Source organism: Scyliorhinus torazame, chromosome 11 (genome assembly GCF_047496885.1).
Source record: "Scyliorhinus torazame isolate Kashiwa2021f chromosome 11, sScyTor2.1, whole genome shotgun sequence".
NCBI lineage: Eukaryota > Metazoa > Chordata > Chondrichthyes > Carcharhiniformes > Scyliorhinidae > Scyliorhinus > Scyliorhinus torazame.
Genome location: NC_092717.1, coordinates 230992530 through 231018863, shown reverse-complemented (window position 1 = coordinate 231018863; position 26334 = coordinate 230992530). Strand labels below are relative to the sequence as shown.

The window sequence follows — 26334 nt, the reverse complement described above, 5'->3', positions numbered from 1 at the left end:
CTTCCCTGGAACCCTTGCCTCCCGTCACCCCTTTACTAGCAAAAGGAGGTTGAAATATAAAAGTGAGAAAATGTAGAAATTTCAGTCAGACTTCATCCAGAGAACCGCATTCAATTTTGTGCCAGTGCACGTATCTAAAGAGATGATGCCTTCTGAGAGGAGTACAGTTTAAAAAGTTAAATGAGTGGCTTGTATGAACTTACTTTGTATTCCATTGAGTTGAGATAATTGAGGGCTGATTGCAAGGTATTTAAAATGCTTGTTGTTATATCCTTTCCCTTTGGCCACCAAGTGACACTTCTTCCCAGAGTTTCCTTCATTTTAATTTTGATGCCTGTTTTTCTCATTCCCCTGTATCCTCTCCTAACTCACCTTGGCCACAAAAGCAGTTTCCTCTGTCCTGTATCCTATTCCCATTGAACTGCTGATCACTTGGCTTCCCTCCCAGGGTCCTATGCCAGCTGACATTGTATTTAATATTCCTTCCTCGGGTACTGTTCCTCTCCCTTTACAAAACAATCTAATTCTCTCAGGTACTGATCCTTTCCCTTTACAAACCAACCTCATTCTCTCAAAATGAAAAAAACCCCTGGAATGTAACCCACTGTCTTTGCAAACTACTTCCCCGTCTCCAAAGTTCATTCCTTGAAGTTCTTGCAATTTGAAGCCTGCCAAATGTCTTCTTATCTTTCCCACAACTCTTAAGCTTCAATCTCTACAGTCCAGTTTCTGTTCCTTAAACATCACTGAAATGGCTCCAGAAAAAAAAATCACAATGCAGTGCTGCTTCTTCCTCTTCCTCTTTCTCTTTCTCGCTCTCTTTCCCCCCCCCCCCCCCCCAAAATCCATTAATGGCCACCACCTCCTTCTGCATGTTGCTTCTCAACGACATCTGAAGAAGTGGCCAATATATGTCCTATAACTGGTTTCTATGCTATGTACCTAAATTTAAAGGGGGATCAGAATCCAGGGGTCTAAATGTGCATGTATGTTAATGTCAGATGAGGGTAGTATATGGCTCAAATTTGAGAGTCAAAGAAACTGCCTTAATTCATAGAGACTTCAAATGTGGAATAGATACGGCATGGTGGCACAGCGGTTAGCACTGCTGCCTCAGCGCTCGGGACCAGGGTTCAATTCCGGCCTCGGGTGACTGTCTGTGGAGTTGGAACTTTTTCCCCCGTGCTGCGTTGATTTCCTCCAGGTGCTCTGGTTTCCTCCCATGGTCCAAAGGTGTGCAGGTTAGGTGCATTGGTCATGCTAAATTACCCTGTCGCGTCCAATGGTTAGGTGGGGTAACAGGCCTAGGTGGGGTGCTCTTTCGGAGCGTTTGTTCAGATTCGATGGGCCCAATGACCTCCTGCACTGCAGGGATTCTATGATTTTATGAATACAAGGTTGCTGATACTATAGACATGTACCATGTAAAGTTCATATTTTCAAGAAAGGAGATGAAGAAAATTGGGCGTAAAAGGCTCCAGTTAAATACATACTCAAAATGTTTTTTTTTTGCAGGGGACAGATCAAGTGTGATTTACCAAAATGAAGAAGGGAACTGGGTGACAGATCTGGCTTACTATTATTCATTGGATAAAGAACCGGATCAGTTCAATCTGCCAATCAATCTAGCTAACAGCATTCACGAAGAAGAATTCATAACTGGCAGTAAGATTTTGGCTATTGCATAACATTTTTAGCTTTGAAGCCTGTTTTTTAATGTTTTGCTGATTCCTTTTAATGCTTTTTATAGACAAAGCTGCTGCATTGATAGAAGAAGATCAAGACGAATTTGAGGAAGAACACCGGTTTATTCAGGTTTGAGAGAAAATGATTCTGTTCATTATTCTAATGCACTTCAGTGAAAACTTATCTCGATGAAGGTAAAGGTGAATGCCTTTGAAGGTCTAGGGCTTACCTCTCAAAACAGACTGAAATGGGGAACCTGGAATTTCTAGAGGAAGAACCGTAGAAAAGGCTGACAGAAAATACAGTATTTATTCTCAACCTGATTAATAAGGTTGAGAATTCCTGAAATAATTAGAATCTGAAGCAAGAGTGCAAAAACGACAGCAGATAAATCCATTTCGCTAACTTGAGACTGAAATCGAGGATTCTACAGCAGTTTTTCACAAAAACTTTTATGATATACAAGACAAATTTACATCTGTACAGTGATTACATGTACAGGGCTGGTTTAGCTCAGTAGGCTAGACAGCTGGTTTGCGACGAGAACAAGGCCAGCAGCGCGGGTTCAATTCCCGTACCAGCTGAGAAATCTGAATTCTTCTGTTCCTGAAACGGTGCCGGAATGTGGCAACTAGGGGCTTTTCACAGTAACTTCATTGCAGTGTTAATGTAAGCCTACTTGTGACAATAAACATTATTTATTTGTTAGAGAATTTTTAAATGAACTTAAGAGTGCACTTCTCTTTTTTTCCAATTAAGGTGCAATTTAGTGTGGCAAATGCACCTACTCTGCACATCTTTGGGTCGTGGGGGTGAGACACACGCAGACATGGGGAGAATATGCAAACTCCAAACGGACAGTAACCCAGGGCCGGATTGAACCCAGGTCCTCAGTGTCGTGAGGTAGCAGTGCTAACCACTGCGCCACCCCACTGATTTAGAGTATTAATCAGGCTCCAGTATTCATTGGCAGTTCGATTCTCTAGAGCCTATCCAATAGTGACAGTGTTATTCTAGAAACACTTTTTTTTTTCAACACCCCTTTAGCAAATGTTTCTATGCTGTCCGTCGACAGGGCTCTTCTTTATTTTCATGACCATTGGTGCTGCATTCAATTTTATTAAATTGTAATGGAATAAGTGAATAATAGGCACATACCTAATATGTCTACATTAGTATTTAAGTTTGTGTAGTTGCACAATGCAATTTTAAATATGTTAATTGCTGCAGTGGTTCCCAGCTGATGAAATAATGTATCGTGCTATAATGTTGCCAGTCTTGCTTGCCTTGAATGTTACCTTTCTCTCAAAGTTCCAAGAATGCCTGGTTGCTGAGCAGGTGATGCAGGTGAAAATGAAATGAAAAATGAAAATTGCTTATTGTCACAAGTAGGCTTCAATGAAGTTACTGTGAAAAGCCCCGAGTCGCCACATTCCGGCACCTGTTCGGGGAGGCTGGTACGGGAATTGAACCGTGCTGCTGGCCTGCCTTGGTCTGCTTTAAAAGCCAGCGATTTAGCCCAGTGTGCTAAACCAGCCCCAGCAGGTCATGATCTCACATCATATTACAGCAAACTGAGTTGTTATTTTAAAAAAATTTTAGTGCACGTGAGGAAAGCAGTTTTTGGATGTCATTTTGACATCAATCCAGAAGTTACCAGATGTTGGGGGTAGGAGGAAAATCTACTAAATTATTGGCTAAACATAGCCAAACGGTGGGATAAGCTAGTAATTAGAACATAGAAATTCACCATCTATAGAGGTACGTGGCTAACTTTGCAATGAGGCTTTTGCAAAATGCTAACACCAGATAAACTGTGATTTGGAAAAAGAGACTGATGACTCCCTCAAACAATAAGCAGCCAATCAGAATAACTTGCTGTTAAATTCACAAAACATCTAATCAGATGCATATCTCAACTATTTGAGCATGGGGTCTTTTAGCTTCCACGTAAATGGCCAGTAAACAATGAATAATTGTAACAACGATTGAGTTGAACTGGGACATAGCTTCTTTAAGTAAGACTATGTTTTAGGCCCCTTCTGGATCATAGCAGGATTCAAAAAGTCAACAGCAAGCTAAATCTTCAAGTGAGGGGGTGGCACGGGTGCGCAGCGGTTAGCACTGGTGCCTCACGACGCCGAGGACCCAGGTTCGATCACAGCCCGGGTCACTGTTCGTGAGAAGTTTGCACCTTATCCCCAAGTCTCACTCCCACAACCCAGAGATGTGTAGGGCAGGTGGATTGGCCACGCAAAATTGTCCCTTAATTGGAAAAAAATAATTGGGTATTGTAATTTTTTTTTTTGCATAAGAAAAAAAGTCTTCCACGCATTATAGTCTTCTAGGTCCTAATTAATTCTTGACTCTGATACGACTTTGTGCCATTCCTACTTGTGAACAATGATACAAGAAAAGTCTGCCCCTCATCTTGTCTTCAGCCTTTAAGGATTTTCTAAAAACTTTGAGACAAATTTCTTCGATTTGTTGTAAAAGCCAAGCAATAACACTTTTAAATGATTATCATGTAGGCCAAACATCAATTTCAATAAAAGGTTACAAAAGATTCAAAATCCTTTATTTGCTGGTGTTAATTCTGGACATAAATCAGCATTTTAATTTTTCCTTATTCACTGAATTTGGCCTCATGACTGTATCAGAACTGCTTCCAAGTATTTTTGACAGACAAATGTATTAAACTAATTTATTAAAGATTACAATTTATAAATAAGTTTGGATCGCCTAGTGCATATTGAAATAAATTTGAACAAATCATTAAAGGACAGGTGAAAATATTTGCACCAACTACATTAAATGTGGACCTGGGTATATTTTTTCCCAAACCGCTACTAAGGTGTATTGTATGCCCATCTATTCAGCACAATCTCCTTAACAGCTGTGTTGACTAGTCCACAAGCAAATGGAACTGGAATGATACTAAAAGCAGAACATTTTCAATTAATTGAATTGTGAAATTAGCAGTTATTTCTATTGTTTGGCATACATGGACATGATCAGAGACCCCAAGTACAATTAACTACTATCATTGCAACTCGAGATTCATAATCTGTCATGTCTTCTCACCTTCTCCACAGGAGGATAAAATGGATGTGACATTTGCAAGTGGATCATGTGGAAGTGATTCATGGCAGCTGCCAGCTAACAGCTGCTTGATATTGCGAGCATCACAGGCAGGACCTGACTTTATGCAAGGCAGTCAGAGTTATCTCCGCCTCACTCTGGGAGAATTCTTTGGTGAAAGATCAGAGGCTCTTGGATGCCTTGGAGAACATAACTGTGGCATAAAACGGGTTAGTTCAAGGTTGGAATAGGTGTATGTATTTTTAAAAATAAATATTAAGAACAACTGCTTTGGCTTCTAATTGAATTCCTGTTTTACATTTCTCTGTTAAATACAATCTTATTCTATTCTCCTGAGACTATTTGCGTAACTAAGAAGAGACCCTCCTAAGAAGTTTAAAACTAGAAATGTATAATAAACTTCTGTTGTTTATATTGGTAATAATTCAGACTCTTGCTAAATCTGTTAGCCTTCATTTGGATATTCCATAACGTCACCAGAGCACAGAGCACCTGTTCCTTTATTTGAACCTAATTTGTCACAAGCCTACCATGAAACCAGCGAGCTTTGCAGCGATGACACACTTCATTCAGGTAAAATAAATCTTATACATTTGTTTGCAAAAGTTGAGTATTCTTTAATAAATGTGCATGTTACCAAAGTTGAGTTTGTGATAATATAAATCATGAGAAATTACTGTTTCCACTGGTACGTGGGTCATTAACCAAAGGACACTATTTAAGATGATTGGGAAAAAAGCAAGAGGATAGAGAATATTTTAATTTTATATCCTGAAATGCACTGCCTGAAAGGTGGAAGATGACGGAATAATAACTTTCAAAAAGGAATTGGAAATATATTTCAAAAGGGAGAATTTACAGGTGTATGGGAAAAGAGCAGTGGAGTGGCTCTTTTGTAGAGTTGGTATGGACCAAATGGTCAACTGCTACACTAAGAGCCTATTACTAGGGCACAACTCATGGAATAAGAGGTGATCAGTAGATTTATTTGTTATAGAATTCCTACAGTGCAGAAGGAGGCCATTCGGCCTGTCTAGTCCGGACCGACCCTCCGAAAGAGCACCCTACACAGGACCACGCCCTATCCCTGTAACCCCATAATCCCACCTAATTTGCACTGTCGGAGGAAACCCATGCAAACACGTGGCGATGCAGCAAGATTGCCAAGGTTCAAGAAGATGCCTCACCATCAGCACCTCAAAAGCAGTTAGGGATGTGTAGTATACACTGGCGTCACAAGAAATGTACACATCCCATGAACAAAAACCCTTTAATACCCCCATACCATCTCCCCTGGCCCCCACTCTCAGATTTTGGCCTATTCATCAGGATATAGTGGCATCAGACTGTTCATAGTATCATAGAATTTACAATGCAGAAGGAGGCCATTCAGCCCATCGAGTCTGCACCGGCTCTTGGAAAGAGCACCCTACCCAAGGTCAACACCTCCACCCTATCCCCATAACCCAGTAACCCCACCCAACACTAAGGGCAATTTTGGACACTAAGGGGCAATTTATCATGGCCAATCCACCTAACCTGCACATCTTTGGACTGTGGGAGGAAACCGGAGCACCCGGAGGAAACCCACACACACACACTGGGAGGATGTGCAGACTCCGCACAGACAGTGACCCAAGCCGGGATCGAACCTGGGACCCTGGAGCTGTGAAGCAATTGTGCTATCCACAATGCTACCGTGCTGCCCCTGTTGTGCACTGTTTTTGTTTTAATGGCTAATGGAATTTTGGCCGAAGGTTGAAATACCATGCGGTGTAAGTTATGGTACAGCTGTACAGGATCCTGGTTATACTCCAGCACTCCATACAACTCAAGGATATAGTGGCCTTGGAGGGAGTAAAGTTGAGATACACCATCATTGGATTGGGCCTCAAGAGTTAAATTTTGAGCTCAGGCTGCATAGGCTAGGCTAGGCTGGGCTTGAATTCCCTTCCCTTTATGATGGGATTTGATGGGACAGATAAAGCAATAATATTTCCTTGAATGGAACAGGTGAGGGTTGAGCAAAGGGTACAGAACCTTAAAATTACAGCTAGACTGCTGCTTTCCCCTATGAGGGGGAGTGCTGACTGGTGGTGATTTAACTTGAGAATTACCACACCTCAGGTGAGGGGCAAGGTTCAGAAGGCAGACCTTCATAAATAATCTCAGCCGATATGGGAATTGAACCTGCGGTGTTGGCTTTATTCTACATCACCAGCCAACTGAGCTAAACCAGCCTCAATTAAGTTGCCTCAAAATCTGTGCTTTTTCTAAAGTATTAAAGTGCTGCAAAATGACATTTCTTGTTTTGTATAAACTTAAGTTGATAGCTACTTCAAATTGTCACTTGTTATTGTAAATTCTGTTTAAAACTTATATTTTTCACAGTTCGTGTTGCCATGGTGGAGTATCTGGTATTGTTGGTTGAGAGGAAAAGCAAAGTTTTGTACACTACCTGTGCTTGTTCCTGTTTGTTCATTGTGTCTCTTATTTTTCATGACTGTTACATTATTAAACATCATGGATTTTATTTTTCTGCAGCTGACCTGAAGCAAAGTGATGAAGAAACTCCTACAGAATTTTCTACTACATTTCTGATTAATAAGCAGGCTGAAAATGATCAATTTCAAAACGAAGAACCAAGTTCCAATATTTCCATGAATGAACATGGGGTCAGTGACAATTTAAAAAAAAATTATTTCATGGGACGTGGGCGTCACTGGCTTGGCCAACAATTTTATTTCCTATCCCTAATTACCCTTGAAAATAGCTGCTATGTTTAATATAATATATGCTATGTATTAAACTCATTGACCTACTGAGTAAAGACTTGTATTCAGAGAACATCATTTGGATATTTGCTTTAAATTGCACTTCAGATGATGAGCTTGTGACTAAAAGCTTTCCCCTTTTATTTGTATAAAGAGTATGAAACTTTTGAGTTCACCTGCGAAAGCTGAAGAACCAAGATTATTCAATGGCACAGATTCCATCTTGAGCATAAGTACAATTGCTTCTGCTATAGCTGATGCTTCCGTGAGTGCTGATCCTGCTCAACTAGCTGCAATGATTTTGGAGCTTTCTAATAAGAACAGGAAGAAACTTGAGCCTGTAACAGCTAACAGGAAATCAAGTGTGCAGTTGCACGACCTGGAAAGCGGCATGAAGGATTTGAGCGTTTTTGTGGAGAAGAATTGTGAAAGATCTGAGGCCAGTGAAAGTGAAGTCATGAAATCTGAATTTAAATCATTGTTAGAATCTGTTTCTGCTCACAGTTTAGATTCTGTAGTTTCATCTGAAAATTTGAGGCATCCTCACATCACGTCAAATTCATTTTCAAAGAAATCTTCCTCGAGTAGAACAGGCAAGCAAGAAAAGAAAACAATACATTCAAAAGAAGAGTTGGGCCAATCAAGTGCTATTGAAACAGAAAGTGTAACTCAGTCAGATGAAACTTGTCAATCAGCCAAACTAGTTGAGGGTAAGCGCAGACCATATAGTCAGAATGATCATACAAAATCTTTTGCACATGAGAAGAGCAAGTTTCCTGATCCCAATCATGATGACAGTCAGCTTACCAACATAACGTTAATGACAAAACAAGGAATTTTTGAGAATCAAGTTATTTCAAGTGGAAGTACTCTCACTGAAGTGCCAAAGATAAATGGCACAGTTATAGCAATGGAGAAAAGTGCTGAATCTTTTCTAACAACTTTGTCGACACAGAAAGTTTGTCTGGCAGAGAATGAACCGAACTTGGATAAAACTCTTTGTCAAACACGGATTGAAAGCGGAGCAGATATGATACAAAAGGATGTTGAGGAAGGGTCTTCAGATACATCACCTGATGACAGAATGTTTAGGACGGAACGGAAAAACTCAAATGTCACTGTTTCTTTCCAACCCACGGCTGTTCAAGGCGTGGTAATGAATGATTCCAGCCTGCATTGTCCAAAAATGCATATCATTGGACCTGTGGAGCAAAGATTTAGGAAATCAACGAGTGAAACAATATACGAAGATGGCAGAGCAATGCGTGCAACATCAAAGCCGCAAGTGGGAAGAGATGAACAAAAAAGCTCAGCTCTCCATAACCAGGAAGAGATGGTCAGCTTTCAGCAATCTAATTGTGACGTAGCTGCACCAAAGCGCAATGAAACTGGTAAGCAGTCACTAAATAATGAAGTATCAATTGCGTAAAATTATATTGGTTACTGTAATTAAAAATAAAATGTCAATTTCTCCTAGGGCTACCTCTAGAACCATCCAACTTAATGAAGTGTAAACTTTAAAAAAAACATTTCGCGTATCCAATTCATTTTTACCAATTAAGGGGCAATTTAGCATGGCCAATCCACCTACCCTTCACATTGGGGTGCAGGGGTGAAACCCACGCAAACACTGGGAGAATGTGCAAACTCCACACGGACAGTGACCCAGAGCCTGAGTCGAACCTGGGACCTTGGCGTCGTGAGGCAGCAGTGCTAACCACTGTGCCACCATGCTGCCCATGAAGTGTAAACTTGAGATTATCCAATACTCTGATTGCCACTTAACTCGCATGAAGTCCCATTCTCCTATCGCCCTTGTGCTCACTGACCTATGTTGGCTACCGATCAAAAATGTCTTGGTTTTAAAATACTTATCCTTGTTTTCAAATCCCTCCATAGTTCCACGTCCCACATTATACATGTATTCTCCTCCAGCCCGCAACCCTCCAAGATCTAATTCTAGAATCTTGTGAATCCCCAAGTTTAATCATCCACCATTGGTGGCGATACCTTGAGCTGCCTAGGCCCCAAACTCTGGAATACGCTTTCTCTCCTTCATTTTAAAGATGTTCAGGTTAGGTGGATTGGCCATGCTAAATTGCCCCTTTGTGAAGAAAAGGTTAGGTGGGGTTATGGGGAGAGGGTGGAGGCCTGGGCTTAAGTAGGGTGCTGTTATCAAGGGCCAGTGCATACTCGATGGATCAAATGGTCTCCTTCTGCACTGTAAAGTCGATGATTTTCCTCCTTCAAGACACTCCTCTAAACCTACCTCTGGGACGAAGCTTTTGATCACCTGACCTAGCATCTCCTATGTGGCTTGGTGTCATTTTTTTTTAACTCTCCTGTGAAGTTTTATGGGACATTTTATTACCTTAAAGATAAACACAAGTTGATAATGGAATCACTTGAATATAATTTTCAACAGATGATGTGTGTGTGTCTGGTGATGCACAATTTATGTATATAACCTTTAGTAGTTGAGCAATTTTCATGTGCATGTAATTTTATGCCAAAAAATACGTACTGGCTTTTAAAGTAACATATTTTATCTGTATTTGCCGTGTAACCCCGTGATCAGATTTGAATTACATTGGACAGTTATATAAAATATTTTATATATAAAATAGAAAATAGCAGCCTTGTGAATTATGTAAAGAAATCACAAGGAGCAGCGTCTGTTTGTACATTGGAAGAAGCAATATATTTGCCAGTAAATTCATTGCTTCTAAATTCATAGGATGAAGTGAAGCTGTGATCAGAATACAGTCATCTCTTGCAGCTCTGTGTTGGTGCTACCACAATATTGTTGACTACTGTAGTTGAAACTTAATTATATAATGGGTAGTAAATACATAATTTTTAGTGAAATACATTTCTTTCATTATAGATCATGGTTCCGCAACAGAACAGGTCAATTTGAGACCATTGACTCATTCTTCACCAAGCCAAGTAACAGATTTACAAACTGCCACAAGGACAAGGTAAATTGGTTTTCTGTCACATGTCCCTGCTCAATTTTATGAATATTTGTTTTACTGCATCCAATTGAGCATGTTCATCCGACGGCCACCCATATCCACGAGTACCTTTAAAATTTACGGAATTGTTCTCTAAATGCTCCCCTACTGAAACTTTGACCACCTGGCTGGGCTCATTCCTCAATGCCAGGCCCAGTACAGCCCTTCCCTAGTTGGTCAATTTACACATTGTTTCAAGAAATCCCCCTGGAGGGTTCAAGAACCCTCCTTAAAAATTCTGCCCCATCCAAGCCTCTAGCACCAAGTGAGTCCCAGTCAATATAGGGGAAGTTAAAATCACCTACCACTATGACCCGGTTGTTTTTTACAACTTTCCAAAAGTTGAAGTAAACCCACAACATTGTAATTCCTATTCCTGAGCTCTACCCATATTGCCTCATTGCATGAGCCCTCCAAGGTGTAGTCCCTTGCTCCAGCTGTGATATTCTCACTAACAAGTAATGCAACTCCCCTGCCCCTTTTACATCCCCCCTCTATCCTACTGGAAGCATCTAAATCTCGGAAAGTTTAGCTGCCAATCTTGTCCCTCCCTCAACCAAGTCTTTGTAATGGAAACAACATCATAGTTCCAAGTACTAATCCAAGCTCTAAATTCATCTGCTTTACCTGTTATACTTCTCGCGTTGAAACAAATGAACTTCAGACCACCAGCCCCACTGTGTTCAGCAACTTCTCCCTGCCTGCTCTTACTCTTAGTCTTACTGTCCTTCGTCTCTAGCGCTCCTTCAGTTACTTCACCTGCTGATCTGCTACACTAGTTTAAACTCTCCTGAGTGCTCTAGCAAGCCTCCTGGCCAGGCTATTGATGCCGCTCCAGTTTAGGTGCAACCCGTCCTCCTTGCACAGATCCCACCAGCCCCAGAAGAGATCCCAATGATCCAGATCTCTGAAACCCCCCCTCTTACACCAGCTCCTTAGCCACGGGTTTAGCTGCACTATCTTCCTATTCCTAGCCTCACTGGCACGTGGTCAAGGGAGTACTCCCAAGATTACAACCCTAGAGGTCCTATTTTATAATTTACTACCAAACTCCCCCTGCAGGACCTCGTCACTGTTCCTGCCTACATTGTTAGTACCAATATGTACCGCATCCATTAGCAGTTCACCCTCTCCCGTCAGAATATCCCATGCCTGTTCAGAGACACCCTTGTCCAGGAAGGCAACATATCATCCTGGAGTCCCTTTCACTGCCACAGAGGCACCTATCTGTGCCCCTGTCTATAGTGTCTACTATAACTACTGCTTTGACCCTCCCTGCTGAATAACAGCCGTTGTGCCACAGCTCTGGCTGCTGCTATTTTCCCCTGATACACGCCCCCCCCCACACACACACAACAGTATCCAACGGTTGTTAGAGAAGGGGCTAGCCACGGGATTCCTGCACTGACTGCTGCCCCTTCTAACGGTCACCCATCTATCTGCCTGCACCTTGGATGTGATCACGTCTCCAAATCTCCAGTCTATGACGCTCTCGGCCACCTGCATGCTCTGAAGTGCATCCGACGGCTGCTTCATCCGATCCATGTGGTCTGTGAGGAGCTGCATTGGGTACACTTCCTGCAGATGTAGTTGTCCGGACCGCTTGAAAGCGTCATGGATTTCTCACATCTCAGCGGTGAAGCACTTCCTGCTGACTGACATTTCTAGCATTCATTAATTAAAAAATGGAGAACTCTGGTGAGTACTGGAGGTCTACCAGCATCCAAGAAACCGTGTAGCTTGGGACCTTCAGGAAAGAACGACCAACAAAACTATAATCTTTCTGTAATCTGATGGTTTGTTATCTTAATATGTTAAATGCAAGGTTTATTTTCTATTCCTTAAAATATATCTTCCTTTTTCCAGTGGTTTCTCTTCATTGACATACTCCAACCCAAACCTTAGCAGACTAAGCTATATCTCTGGTGTAGATGCAACATTGCAAAACAGTACAGCCATTGGCAGTCCTGCGAATGCTAAGGTAGGAAGAAGCTGTGGAAACCTTTAATTGGCTGAATAATAATAACAATAATTATTATTATTAAAGAAGTAGCAAAATCAAAGTAATTTTAATGTGGTAAAATTTCCCAAAGCATTTCACAAGAATGTTATTGAACAATATTTGACACAGAACCAATAAAGCAATATTGAGATTGACAGCCACATAAAAAGAGAGGTGGCCAAAACCAGAGAGGTTTATGGAATGAATTCCAGAAAGTAAAACTCAAACAGTTGAACACTATCATCAGTGGTCAGAATTGGTGGTATGCATTTATTTTGGCAAGCATTGGGATGGATAAGGTTACAAGATAAGGGAGGGACAAAGCCAAGGAGATATTTGAAAATCATTGAGAGATAGAAAATCAAGGCATTGTCTAATCAGGCACAGGTCAGCGATACAGGGTGATGGACGAATGGTTGTGAGATAGGATATCGTTTTGGGTGAGCTCGGGTTTACCTGAGGTGGAAAGTGGAAGATTAGCCAGGAGAGCATTGGAACAGGAGAGAATTGCATCTGGAGAGAAGAAAGGCATGAATGAGGGTTTCAGCAGGAGAACATCAAGTCACGGTGGAGAGGGCATCTTCAAGTTGAAAGTAAATGGGTGAATGAAGTAGTACATCTTAATGTTGGGTTATTTCATTGCCTGTTGTGGAAGTAATTTTAAAAGATTTAAATGATCACTTTCTTGTTTTTTTAACTTTTCAAATTAACGGGCAATTTAGCATGGCAAATCCACCTACCCTGTACATCTTTGGGTTGTGGGGGTGAGACCCACGCAGATACTGGGAGAATGTGCAAATTCCACATGGATAGTGACCCGGGGCCGTGACTGAACCCAGGTCCTTGATGCCGTGACGCAGCAGTGCTAACCACTGCATCACTGCGCCACCCTAAAGATCACAATTTAGAATATTTGCGCACACTTTCAATTATAATCACTCATTCGAAGACACAAATGTAGGACGCACGTTGCAAAAGATTTTTTCGTGCGTGCGCACATTTGGGACGTATGGTGGCATTAAGCAGGAGGGAAACGTGCATGAGGTGGCTACCACTTTTAGCCCTATTTGACCAGATTCTTGGATTTATTTTGTTTTTAAAAAAAACCAAAACATTTGTCTGTTGAAATAAGGTGCCTACAGTGAGGAAATGTCCAGGAAGACTAGGGACAAATAGCCTGAAAGCCGAAGTTTGACGACTGAATCGGAGGTTTTCCAGGGCTCGTTTGTAGAGAAAATGGTGGAGACAGCTTCTGTGAATCCAGTCACTCCACTCACTGCAGAGATGCTTACCAGCATTTTGGTGGTGGAATTTGGGAAGCAACGGCAGGTCGTGTCGGGGCACCGCCGCAAGTAGATGGAAGAGCCCCTGGCTCCCATTGGATGGTGTTCGAGAAGATACCATCACGTCAGTGAGGGGAAGGGAACACAGAAGCTGAAGAGCAGGAAAAATAAGTTGGCTTCCGTTCGGGATTCGGCAAGTGAGGAATAGGCTAATGAAAAAAGATGGTGCCGAAAGCAGCCACTTTGGAGTGTCCCTGGGCAAAAGGAAACCCATAGAGTGCAGGGGCGCACCCACGTTGTGTACACATAGTTGGCAGCCGTGTTGGGTGCCCCCTACGCAAAGGAGGGCCCCGGAATGCAGAAGCCTGACCTTATGATGATTTACAAACAACTGGAACGGTGAAGTCTCACTTCCACGTTCTGGGAGGCATTGAAGGCAGTGACTAGGGAAGAGATTATAGCCTACAAGGCACAAAGAAATGGAGAATAGGGCAGCCAGGCAACAGCTAATCAACTCCATTCTGGAGGTCGACAGAAAATACTCAGAAGCCCTGACCGTAGAGCTTCTGGTGGAGAGGGAAAAGCTGCAACTGGAGTTTATCCTTCTATCCACCAGGAAAGCAGTGCACCAACTGTGCCAGAAACGGGAGATCTTCTACGCACACAGGAAAAGGCTGAAAGCTTCCTGGCTCACCAGCTGAGAAAGCAGGCAACCACAAGGGAGATAGCGCAGGTGAACATCAGGCGACTGCTAAATGTAATAATGACCCCTTCCGGGAAGAGAAAGCCAGAGGTGATCATCTCCCTGAACGCAGAAAAGGCCTTCGAGCGAGTCAAATGGAAGTACCTCATCGAGGTACTAGAGCGATTTGGGCTGGGGACAAGATTCACTTCGTGGGTGAAATTCCTGTATGGCGCCCCAAAGGCAAGCGTTCGGACCAACACCACTAGCTCTGAATACTTCCAGCTGCACTGAGGCACAAGGCAGGGAATGCCCGCTGTCCCTGCTCTTGTTCATCCTGGCAATCGCTCTGCGGGACGCAAAAAGCTGGAAAGGTAACCTAAGAGGGGGCAGGCAGCACAGAGTGCCGCTCTATGCGGATGACCTGCTCCTCTATGTACACTTACATAAAAAGCAAGAGGGTAGCCAGGGAAAGGGTTGGCCCACTGAAGGATAGGCAAGGGAATCTATGTGTGGAGCCAGAGGAAATGGGCGAGGTACTAAATGAATACTTTGCATCAGTATTCACCAAAGAGAAGGAATTGGTAGATGTTGAGTCTGGAGAAGGGGGTGTAGATAGCCTGGGTCACATTGTGATCCAAAAAGACGAGGTGTTGGGTGTCTTAAAAAATATTAAGGTAGATAAGCCCCCAGGGCCGGATGGGATCTACCCCAGAATACTGAAGGAGGCTGGAGAGGAAATTGCTGAGGCCTTGACAGAAATCTTTGGATCCTCGCTGTCTTCAGGGGATGTCCCGGAGGACTGGAGAATAGCCAATGTTGTTCCTCTGTTTAAGAAGGGTGGCAGGGATAATCCCGGGAACTACAGGCCGGTGAGCCTTACTTCAGTGGTAGGGAAATTACTGGAGAGAATTCTTCGAGACAGGATCTACTCCCATTTGGAAGCAAATGGACGTATTAGTGAGAGGCAGCACGGTTTTGTGAAGGGGAGGTCGTGTCTCACTAACTTGATAGAGTTTTTCGAGGAGGTCACTAAGATGATTGATGCAGGTAGGGCAGTAGATGTTGTCTATATGGACTTCAGTAAGGCCTTTGACAAGGTCCCTCATGGTAGACTAGTACAAAAGGTGAAGTCACACGGGATCAGGGGTGAACTGGCAAGGTGGATACAGAACTGGCTAGGCCATAGAAGGCAGAGGGTAGCAATGGAGGGATGCTTTTCTAATTGGAGGGCTGTGACCAGTGGTGTTCCACAGGGATCAGTGCTGGGACCTTTGCTCTTTGTAGTATATATAAATGATTTGGAGGAAAATGTAACTGGTCTGATTAGTAAGTTTGCAGACGACACAAAGGTTGGTGGAATTGCGGATAGCGATGAGGACTGTCTGAGGATACAGCAGGATTTAGATTGTCTGGAGACTTGGGCGGAGAGATGGCAGATGGAGTTTAACCTGGACAAATGTGAGGTAATGCATTTTGGAAGGGCTAATGCAGGTAGGGAATATACAGTGAATGGTAGAACCCTCAAGAGTATTGAAAGTCAAAGAGATCTAGGAGTACAGGTCCACAGATCACTGAAAGGGGCTACACAGGTGGAGAAGGTAGTCAAGAAGGCATACGGCATGCTTGCCTTCATTGGCCGGGGCATTGAGTATAAGAATTGGCAAGTCATGTTGCAGCTGTATAGAACCTTAGTTAGGCCACACTTGGAGTATAGTGTTCAATTCTGGTCGCCACACTACCAGAAGGATGTGGAGGCTTTAGAGAGGGTGCAGAAGAGATTTACCAGAATGTTGCCTGGTATGGAGGGCATAAGCTATGAGGAGCGATTGAATAAACTCGGTTTGTTCTCACTGGAACGAAGGAGGTTGAGGGGCGACCTGATAGAGGTATACAAAATTATGAGGGGCATAGACAGAGTGGATAGTCAGAGGCTTTTCCCCAGGGTAGAGGGGTCAATTACTAGGGGGCATAGGTTTAAGGTGAGAGGGGCAAAGTTTAGAGTAGATGTACGAGGCAAGTTTTTTACGCAGAGGGTAGTGGGTGCCTGGAACTCACTACCGGAGGAGGTAGTGGAAGCAGGGACGATAGGGACATTTAAGGGGCATCTTGACAAATATATGAATAGGATGGGAATAGAAGGATACGGACCCAGGAAGTGTAGAAGATTGTAGTTTAGTCGGGCAGTATGGTCGGCACGGGCTTGGAGGGCCGAAGGGCCTGTTCCTGTGCTGTACATTTCTTTGTTCTTTGTTCTTTGTTCTACATCTCGGATCCACAGAACGGCTGGTGAATGGCCCCCACACTTTATGGAAGCCCTCGTTTGACCCTTGGATGATGTACTTGGATCGTCTCCAGGTCTGCCAGCCATCGTTGAAAGCAATCATGCAATGAAGCAGTATTTTGGTCTAACCGAGTTGGCCCCCATCTGCGGTAACCACAAATTCCCACCAGCCGTGCTTGACGCCACCTTTAAAAAGTGGAGATGGGGCGGAGGGACGCAAGCAGTTGGGGGCCTTTAGGTAGGGGACAGATTCGCGAACTTGGACGAGCTGACGGAGGACTTGGACCTGCCGACGGGACAAGAGCTCAGGCACCTCCAAATTTTTCTTTTTCTTATAAATTTAGAGTACCCAATTCATCTTTCCAATTGGGGGGCAATTTAGCGTGGCCAATCCACCTATCCTGCACATCTTTAGGTTGTGGGAGCGAAACACACGCAAACACTGGGAGAATGTGCAAACTCCATGCGGACAGTGACCCAGAGCCGTGATCGAACCTGGAACACGGCAGCGTGAGCAGTGCAAACCACTGCGCCACTGTGCTGCCCAGGCACCTCCAAATTAAACACTATCTCCACAAGGAGATGGCAAAGTACCTCCGGGCCCTGCGAGACACTTTACTAGAGGAACTAATCAACACAGACAGTAAGGAGGGGCAGAACTGTGGGAACATATATGGACGGTTGCTGGACAGGCAAGACTACCACTGGACGAAGCTAGACGGAAAGGGGAGGACAAATTGGGGATGGCGGTGGCTTGCGGACTCTGGAGCGAAGCACAGAATAGGGCCAACTCCACCTCCTGTGCTAGACGAAGCCTCATGCAGTTTAAAGTGGTGCACAGAGCCCACCTAACTAGAACCTGAATGAGCAGGTTCTTCCTGGAGGTAGAGGACAAATGTGAAGGGTGCCAGGGTGACCTGGCCAATCATGTCCACATGTTCTGGGCATGCCCCAGACTCTTTGGGTTCTGGACAGCCTTCTTCGACGTGATGTCCAGGATTGTGGGGATGAGGATGGAGCCGTGCCCGGGAGTTCAATCTTCGGGGTATTGGACCAGCCAGATCTTCATATGGGGAAGAGGGCCAGCGCCCTGGCTTTCGCTTCCCTGATCGCATGCCGGAGAATCCTGCTCGGCTGGAGATCAGCAGCGCCCACAGCTGCAGACTGGCTGGCAGACCTGGAGACGATCCAAGTACATCATCCAAGGGTCAAACAAGGGCTTCCATCAAGTGTGGGGGCCATTCATCAGCCTGTTCCAAGACCTGTTTGAGGCCAATAGTGACCAGGAAGGGGGGGGGAGGGGTGTATGTGGGGGAGATGGGGAAGGCCCTTGCAGCACGCAAGAGAGGAATTTAACCACCAATAAAAAATGGTGCAAATAAGCAAACTTGTTTGTAAATACCAGATACACATGAGCTGTTACTTTGTGAAACTGAAAAACTCCAAAAAGACGGTAGATTGTATCTCATGTGCAGGAGCCAATAACTTTCTTGTTCGGCATGGTGGTTAGCATTGCTGCCTCACAGCGTCCGAGACCTGGGTTTGTTGCACATTCTTCCGTGTCTACGTGGGTTTCCTCTGGGTGCCCCAGTTTCCTCCCACAGTCTGAAGATGTGCAGGTTAGGTGGATTCGCAATGCTAAATTGCCCCCAGGTGGGGTGTCGGGGATAGGGTGGGGATTGGGCCTGGGTAAGGTGCTCTTTCAGAGTCTTAAGGGCTGAATGACCTGTTTCTGCACTGTCTGGATTCTACAATTCTGTTCTATGTTTATACAGTATTTGCATATTAATACAGCCATCATTGTTCAGAAATAACTTCTGTCACTGCCTTTAGCAAACCACATTCTGTTCCTAAAAGTGTAACTTTCTTTCACAGAATGACAAAACCATCGAACTAAGCACTACAATTATTCGATCAAGTCCCATTCCAACTCCAGACCAAACTCTAGTTAATCCAAGTGAATTGACATTTCCAAACTCATTGGAAGAACATGCAGATGATTTTTGCAAGCCTTGCCTACAGTCAAGAAAATCAGGTAGTGAGCAACAGAACAACCATGAAAGCAGAAGTCCTGTGGGAAAAGCAGAAGATGGATGTCGTTCACAAATACCTGACAAGTTATCTTTTCTACAGACTGAGAAAGCCAAGATACTACAGTCAGTTAATCAGCAAATAGATGCTTTTCCTCCTGCAGCATCAGGCAAACCAATGGTGCATGAAGAATCCTCTGCACTACAAAAAACTGATCATATTCATGGATCTACGGACAAGATGAACAAAATACATTGCGTTAAATTGTTGAATGCTGCCTCTACAACTAATAGTGCATTAGGTGTTCTCCCACCATTAAATACTGATTGCAGATATATGCCTATTTCAAGCTTTAAACCTCAAGGAGCTTCTTCAGATGGGCCCATGGCAGGTCCAACATTACTAACTGGGCATTCACTATTAACAACTCCACTGGCCCAGCAGTATTTGGGACCTCTGACCTCCAATGCCAATTGTCTAAATGTGCCTTTGACTTCGTGCTACTTTGGCAACACTTTGTCTTCTAATATGCATAATCATGCATCTGATGCTAATATACTCATGGGAAATATTCAAGCATTTGGGACTCAACTTGACCCTAAATTGAGAACAAGGATGCTAGACCCAACTCAGTTCTACAGTGCACATACAATACCTTTGGACTTGCAGTCCGTTAACTACTCTTCTAGAATGGGTGTGATTGATCAGTGGTCAGGTGGACATCAATTGAGAGATGTTGGTAAGTTTTTTAAATAACTTCTGGAGTTGAAATTGTTGCTCGAACTGGAAATGCTGAATTTTTTTCACTTGATGAAGGAGCTGCACTCCGAAAGCTAGTGATTCCAAACAAACCTGTTGGACTTTAACCTGATGTTGTAAGACTTCTTACTGGACTTTAACCTGGTTATGTAAGACTTCTTACTGTGATTTTATAAAATACATGACCTAGATCGCAAATTGGCACTATTCCTGTACTCTTGTGATAAAGGCCAACATACCATTAGCCATCCTAATTGCCTGCTTCACCTGCATGTTAGCCTTCAGTGGTTTACTGATGAGAACACCCAAGTTCTTTTGCACATCTACACTTTCTAATCTATCATTTGAAAAAATACTCTGCATCTTTTCCTTCTACCAAAGTGGATAACCTCATTTTTTCACATTAGATTCCATCTGCCATGTTCTTGCCCTGGGGTGAGAGGGTTGTCGTATGCATGGCAGAGTAAATTGGATTCATGTGCTTTGGAATTTGGAAGATGAGGCGTGATCTCATTGAATTATCAAGATCCTTAATTAGTTGACAGGGTAGACACGGATTGCTTTCCCTCTGGTCGACCACTCAAAATAATAGTAATATAATCTTTATTAATGTCACAAGTAGCCTTACATTAACACTGCAATGAAGTTACTGTGAAATTCCCCTCGTCGTCACACTCCGGCGCCTGTTCGGGTACATTGAGGGAGAATTCAGAATGTCCAACTCCCCTAACAAGCACATCTTTTGAGACTTGTGGGAGGAAACCGGAGCACCCGGAGGAAACCCACACAGACACTAGGAGAACGTGCAGACTCAGCACAAACAGTGACTCAACTCGGGAATCAAATCCGGATCCCTGGAGCTGTGAAACAACAGTGCTAGCTACCGTGCCGCCCGTAGAGTACAACCTCAGGATAAAGGTTCAGTTATTTAGCACCAAGGTGAAAGAAATTTCTTCACTCAAAGGATTGCAATTGTTTGCAATTCTCTACCCAAGGGAGTTGTCGATGCTCCACAGTTCAGTATATTCAAGGCTGGGTTGGATGGATTTTGATCTAAATCGAGGAATATGGGATGTAGGTGGGAAAGTGAAATTGAGGCAGGGGATCAGCCATGATCGTATTGAATGGCAGAGCAGGCTCAGTATGGTCTACTTCTATTCGTAAGTTGACACACTTGTAGAAACATTGGTGCCACTTGATGCTGAATAATTTAACTTAATTTCAATTTTAGTTGGGCACTCGCCAAAATAGAATGCTGATGAAATAACATTGGCACCCCATATGTGCCAAGGAATCTTTTGAAGACCCTTGGTATCACTGGCATCAAAAAGTTTTCTGGTACTAAGAAAATGCTGACATGAAGACATTTTCACTTATTGGTGCCAGCATTATATGGAAACAAAAGGCAAATTAAATCTGATCTCTGCAGGTAGGTAATTATCAATCCAGTAGCACAGGCCTTCGCTCAAGGGCTCATAGATTTCCGATTGTGGCATCACCAAGGAATTGTTTCTTCAAGCAACTTCAAGCCAGATGGCAGCAACCATTCTTGTGCAGGTTCCCCCTGATGTGCTGAAACCAACATGTAAATGTGATCCTGAGGGGCACTGGGAGAACTATAACCCAAGAAAGTGTTGTGGTTTTAGTCCCCATCGTGAAAGATTGGAAACATGGTCTTCAGCAGTAAGGGAATTCAGGAGTGAACCCTTACTTGGATAACTTGCTGGGAAATGGGAGCTCAATGTATGATTTACTGGCTGAGCAATACATCTATGATTTGACTGGATTGATTAGAGACATTTTTGCAGTGGGTAGAGCAAGGAGGAGGGAAAAGAGATAGTGGCAAAAGTCCCATGGTTGCGTTCAATCAAAGCTCAAAATATAGTTAATTTTCGTTTTTAATAAAATGAAAAGAGATTTTGGCAGGGGCATGGAAGTAATTTGATGACTGAAAGAGTGTTAAATTATATTTAAAGTCCCCAAAAAATGGTGTGGTTTAATAACTTTCTAAACTGATGAGCTTTTGTGCAATTTCATTTTTTTCTTAACGCCGAGTTCCTTTTTCCCTAAAAATCCTATTGTGTTAGGTCATGTGCTGGTCCCGGAGGAATTGAAGTTTCCAAATTCGTGTTGTGTTGGAATAGCATCGCAAACATCACTCAGCATGTTCAATCCAACTGAACGGTGGATGCAAGTCTCTATTGGAGTTGTTAGTGTTACATTGAATGGAGAGAAGGTTTGTATTATTTTTACATCTTTTGTCATCAAATAGGCTTCCAGCAGGATAACTGCCCCAGAGTTGTTCAAATTTGGATCTTCCATTTTTATCCAGCTTTCTGCCTTCCCGATTTTAAATGTTTGCTTTTAATCTATTTTTTGAATACATGCATGCTGTTCCTGGATACTAGTTTTGCTTGATTCATTCATAGAATGTGATCCTTTATTGCACATCCCTGAGACCTGTGATAGGGTGTGATGAACTGCTTACTTAAACCACTGTAGTCTTTGCTGTGTAGGTACATGCATCGTGCTGTTAGGCAGTTATGTTAATAGCTGGAGAGCTCTAGTAAGTGAAAGCCATGATGGTTGCATTAGCACTAGCTCTTTTGTACTGAGAACCTAACTTTAAATCTGTGTTTTGTACATCTACCTTAAACTGTTACAACATGGAGTAAACACAATGTTCAATTGAATGGTCTCCTGCCTGCTTTATAAAAGGAAATAAATTCTTCAAACAAGCTTTAATTTAAAAAAAAAAAGTTCTAACATGGAAGCTCCCTGTCCCCCACCCCATCCACCTGATTTCTTGTCATTTTTTCCAGTTTGTCTCTTTCACGTCTACAATTTCTGCACCACAGTTTATGAAATACACATGATTTTGCTGCCAACAATTGTGGTTCTCCTTTAATGATGGACAGGACCATGTCTCTGTCCCAATCCTCATATCCCCATCGCTCTATTCCACACTTGTCGCTCTTGTTGTTAATTTTCACTTTTCCAGCTTCTGAACTGGCTGCATAAATTTTCTGCCATGTACAACATAATTACCCAACCCAACTCATCTATTCACAATATAAATGATTTGGATGAGGGAACAAAATGTAATATCTATGTATTTGCAGATGACACAAAGCTGAGTGGGAGGGTGAGCTATGAGGAGGATGCAGAGATCCTTCAATGTGATTTGGACAAGTTGAGTGAGTGGGCAAATGAATGGAAAATGAAGAAGAATAATTTGGAGAAATATGAAGTTATCCACTTTGGTAGCAAAAATGAGAAGGGAGACTATTATCTGAATGGCCATAAATTAGAGGGGAATGTGCAATGAAACCTGGGTGTCCTGTACACCAGTCACTGAAGATAAACATGAAGGTAAAGAAGTCAAATGGTATGCTGGTCTTCATTGCAAGAGGATTTGAGTACAGGAGCAGGCATGTCTTGCAATTATGCAGGGCCTTGGTGAGACCACACTTGGAATTTTAAAATATGTATTTTTATTGGCATTTTTGCACTCAATACCCAACCTTTGCAGAACAATACAGAAACAACAATAATAACCAACCCAGTAACAACACCAACACAGGTATCACAAGCTGTCACCAAGTCTGTGACAGTGGTCCTAGTTCTATCTTTTCCCTACCATAGTTACATAAGTGTTCTTATTCATGGTGGCGCTGAGCAGCCGGGTTCGATCCCAGCCTCAGGTCACTGTCTGTCTCCCCATGTCTGCATGGGTCTCACCCCGACAATCCAAAAAGATGTGCAGGGTAGATGAATTGCCCATGCAATTCATTGTACTAAACAATGCAATGCATACCATACCTAGGGAAGGAAGGAGAGACTGCAGAATATAATGTTACAGTTATAGCAAGGGGTAGAGAAAAGATCAACTTAATACGAGGTAGGTCCATTCAAAAGTCTGATGGCAGCAAGGAAGAAGCTATTCTTGAGTCGTTTGGTACGTGACCTCAAACTTTGGTATCTTTTTCCTGACGGAAGAAGGTGGAAGAGAGTATGTCTGGGAAGCTTGTGGTCCTTAATTATGCTGGCTGCACACAACTTTCCATACGTATTTACAATTATTGCTAGGACTCATTAAATAGTTTATAATTACATGCGTTTTGCTGGGTAGGTTCCCCTCTTGAGTTCTCGGGGGAGGTTAGACTGTTCCGTCCTCCCAATTTACCACGTGTGGGAGGGATCTGTGTTCCTTCCTGCGAATGGCGTTCCTCTCCGTTCCTTCTCTGCTATATGCAGGATCACTTTCATCCAGGTGGTGTTGCGTCCCCCCCCCCCTTCCAGAACATGTGGGTGTGGTTGGTAGGGACCCCCCTTACACCACTTGCAACTATCCTCCACCTAAGGGAAGAACTTGCTCATGCGTGTCTTAGTAAGGTGCACTCTGTGCACCACCTTGAGCTGCATCAGGCTTAACTCGGCACAGGAGGAGGTGGAGTTGATCCAGTGCAGTGCCTTGGCCCAGATTAATCCCCATACCCAGTTCCTCCCATTTCCGTCTGGTCTCGTCCAGTGGGTGGTGACCTTCTCTGAGTTGTCGTAGATGTCGCCACATTTGCTGTTCCCCCTAACCTGTCCAGCCCTACCATTGTGTTTTGAAATGTGTGTCCAGGGCTCTGGGGGAATGTTTTTGTCTCCTTGTGGAGAAAGTCACGCGGCTGCAGGTACGTGAGCCTGTTTCCCTTCTGGAGTTGGGGCCCCTCCTGAGAGTTTCCCCCAGTGATTGTCCACATGTCCTCTACTCTGTGTCCCTCTGTCCTCCCTCCACATCCCAAATGTAATATCTCTGAATACGAGGAGGAACCTAGACAGCACTTTCATTTTGACCGTCTGTACTCTTCCCGCTAGCAGAAGAGGGAGTGAGTCCCATCTTTGCAGGACCCTCTTCACCACCTCCATCAGGCTGGAGAGGTTCAATTTGTGGAGCTCGTCCAGGTGAGGGCCACTTGGATCCCCAGGTACCTGAACTTGGTTTGGGTCACTTTAAACGGTAGTTCTTCCAGCTCTGCTCCTCCCTCTTGGGGTTCACAGGGTAGATTTCGCTCATTCCCAGGTTGAGTTTGTAACCTGAGAAGGTACCGAACTCCCTGAGGAGTCTTGTTATCTTTCCCAGATTGACGAGGGGGTTTGACACACAGAAGAGCAGGTCATCTGCATAGAGTGAGACTCTATGCTCTCTGCCCCCTCTTCGAATGCCTGTCCACTTCTCCGCTGATTTAAGGGCGATGGCCAGTGGTTCGATTGCCAGTGCAGCCGAAGTTATTCGGAGCTTATGGTCATCGATCCAAGCTTTGACCAGTTGAGTCCCAAGTCGTCGAGGGTGTTGGCAGTGGCCAAGGAACTGAGGGGGTTTATGGAGCGCATTGGGGGAGTGCATGCATGGAGGTTTGGGAGGCCGAGGGTTAAGGAGTTTTCATTCTTCTCCCGTGTGCACCGGTGTACTCCAAGAATCATGGAATTTACAGTGCAGAAGGAGGCCATTCAGTCCATCCAAGTCTGCACCAGCTCTTAGAAAGAGCACCCTACTTAAGCCCACGCCTCCACCCTATCCCCGTAACCCCACCTAACCTTTTTGGACACTAAGGGCAATTTGTCATGGCCAATCCACCTAACCTGCACATCTTTGGACTCTAGGGGGAAACCGGAGCACCCGGAGGAAACCGACGCAGACACGGAGAGAATGTGCAGACTCCGCACAGACAGTGACCCAATCCAGGAATCCAACATGGGACCCTGGAACAGTGAAGCAAGTGTGCTAACCACTGTGCTACCATGCTGCCCTCAATTGATTCCCTGATTGATTTTTCTTTGTTTTGGAGAAGACGTTGCTGGCGGGGATGGCTGACTCTGAGAATTTGGCAATTGTGGTTTCTGACCACGCGCTGCACTGGTTGGATTTACGGGTAGCCGGGGGACTGGGGCAATGCCTGCAGTGGAGGCTGGATGTGGGTTTGCTGGCGGATGAGGAGGTGTGTGGGCAGGTGAGGGCTGTCATTCAGGGCTACTTCGAGCTGAACAACACTGGGGAGGTCACAGCCACCATGCTGTGGGAGGCACTGGAGGCCATACTCGGTGGGTAGTTCATATCAATTCGGGCTCTAGAAGGAAAGTGGAGCAGGAGGAGAGGGTAAGGCGGGTGGATGGAATTTTGAGGGTGGACAGGAGATACTTGGAGGCGCCAAAGGCAGTGCTGTTGAAGGAGAGACAAAGGCTTCAGATGGAATTTCTACGGGGAAGTCAGTGGGGCAGCTGCGGAGGGGCAGTGTATGATTATGGGGGGAAAAGCAAGTAGGGAAAAAGCAAGTAGGATGTTGGCCCACCAGTTGAAAAATCAGGAGACGGTGAGGGAGAGCGATAGGTTAGGGATGATAAGGGCAAAATGGTGATGGACCCGGAGGGGTGAATGGGATGTTCGAGGCTTTCTATAAGAGGCTGTACGAGTCGGAGCCCCCGACCAGGGAGGAGGGAATGTGGCGGATCTTGGATTGGTTAGAGTTTCCCAAAGTGGCGATGGGGCTGGTTCAGGGACTGGGGGATCCAATTTGACTGAGGAAGGTGATGGATGGTTTGGAGACGATGCAGGCAGGGAAGGCCCCGGGGTCAGACAAGTTCCTGGTAGTTTGGGGCTACTGCTGGTGAGGGTATATAATGAAGCAAAGGAGAGAAGGGAACTCTTTCTCTCTGTACCCCCCCCCC

At 44.0% G+C, this 26334-nt stretch overlaps 1 protein-coding gene across 3 annotated transcripts in view; it reads left to right on the top strand.

Annotated features, from left to right (window-relative positions):
- Positions 1 to 26334, top strand: part of cep192 (centrosomal protein 192) — a 203953-nt gene that overhangs the window by 58283 nt on the left and 119336 nt on the right. For all 3 annotated transcript variants that reach the window (XM_072468422.1, XM_072468423.1, XM_072468421.1), the window contains 10 exons: positions 1516 to 1665; positions 1751 to 1815; positions 4782 to 4997; positions 5238 to 5361; positions 7333 to 7463; positions 7717 to 8953; positions 10450 to 10543; positions 12446 to 12560; positions 18706 to 19600; positions 21708 to 21856. In XM_072468422.1, coding sequence (XP_072324523.1) covers positions 1516 to 1665; positions 1751 to 1815; positions 4782 to 4997; positions 5238 to 5361; positions 7333 to 7463; positions 7717 to 8953; positions 10450 to 10543; positions 12446 to 12560; positions 18706 to 19600; positions 21708 to 21856 — 3176 coding nt within the window. The remainder of the gene's footprint in view (positions 1 to 1515; positions 1666 to 1750; positions 1816 to 4781; positions 4998 to 5237; positions 5362 to 7332; positions 7464 to 7716; positions 8954 to 10449; positions 10544 to 12445; positions 12561 to 18705; positions 19601 to 21707; positions 21857 to 26334) is intronic.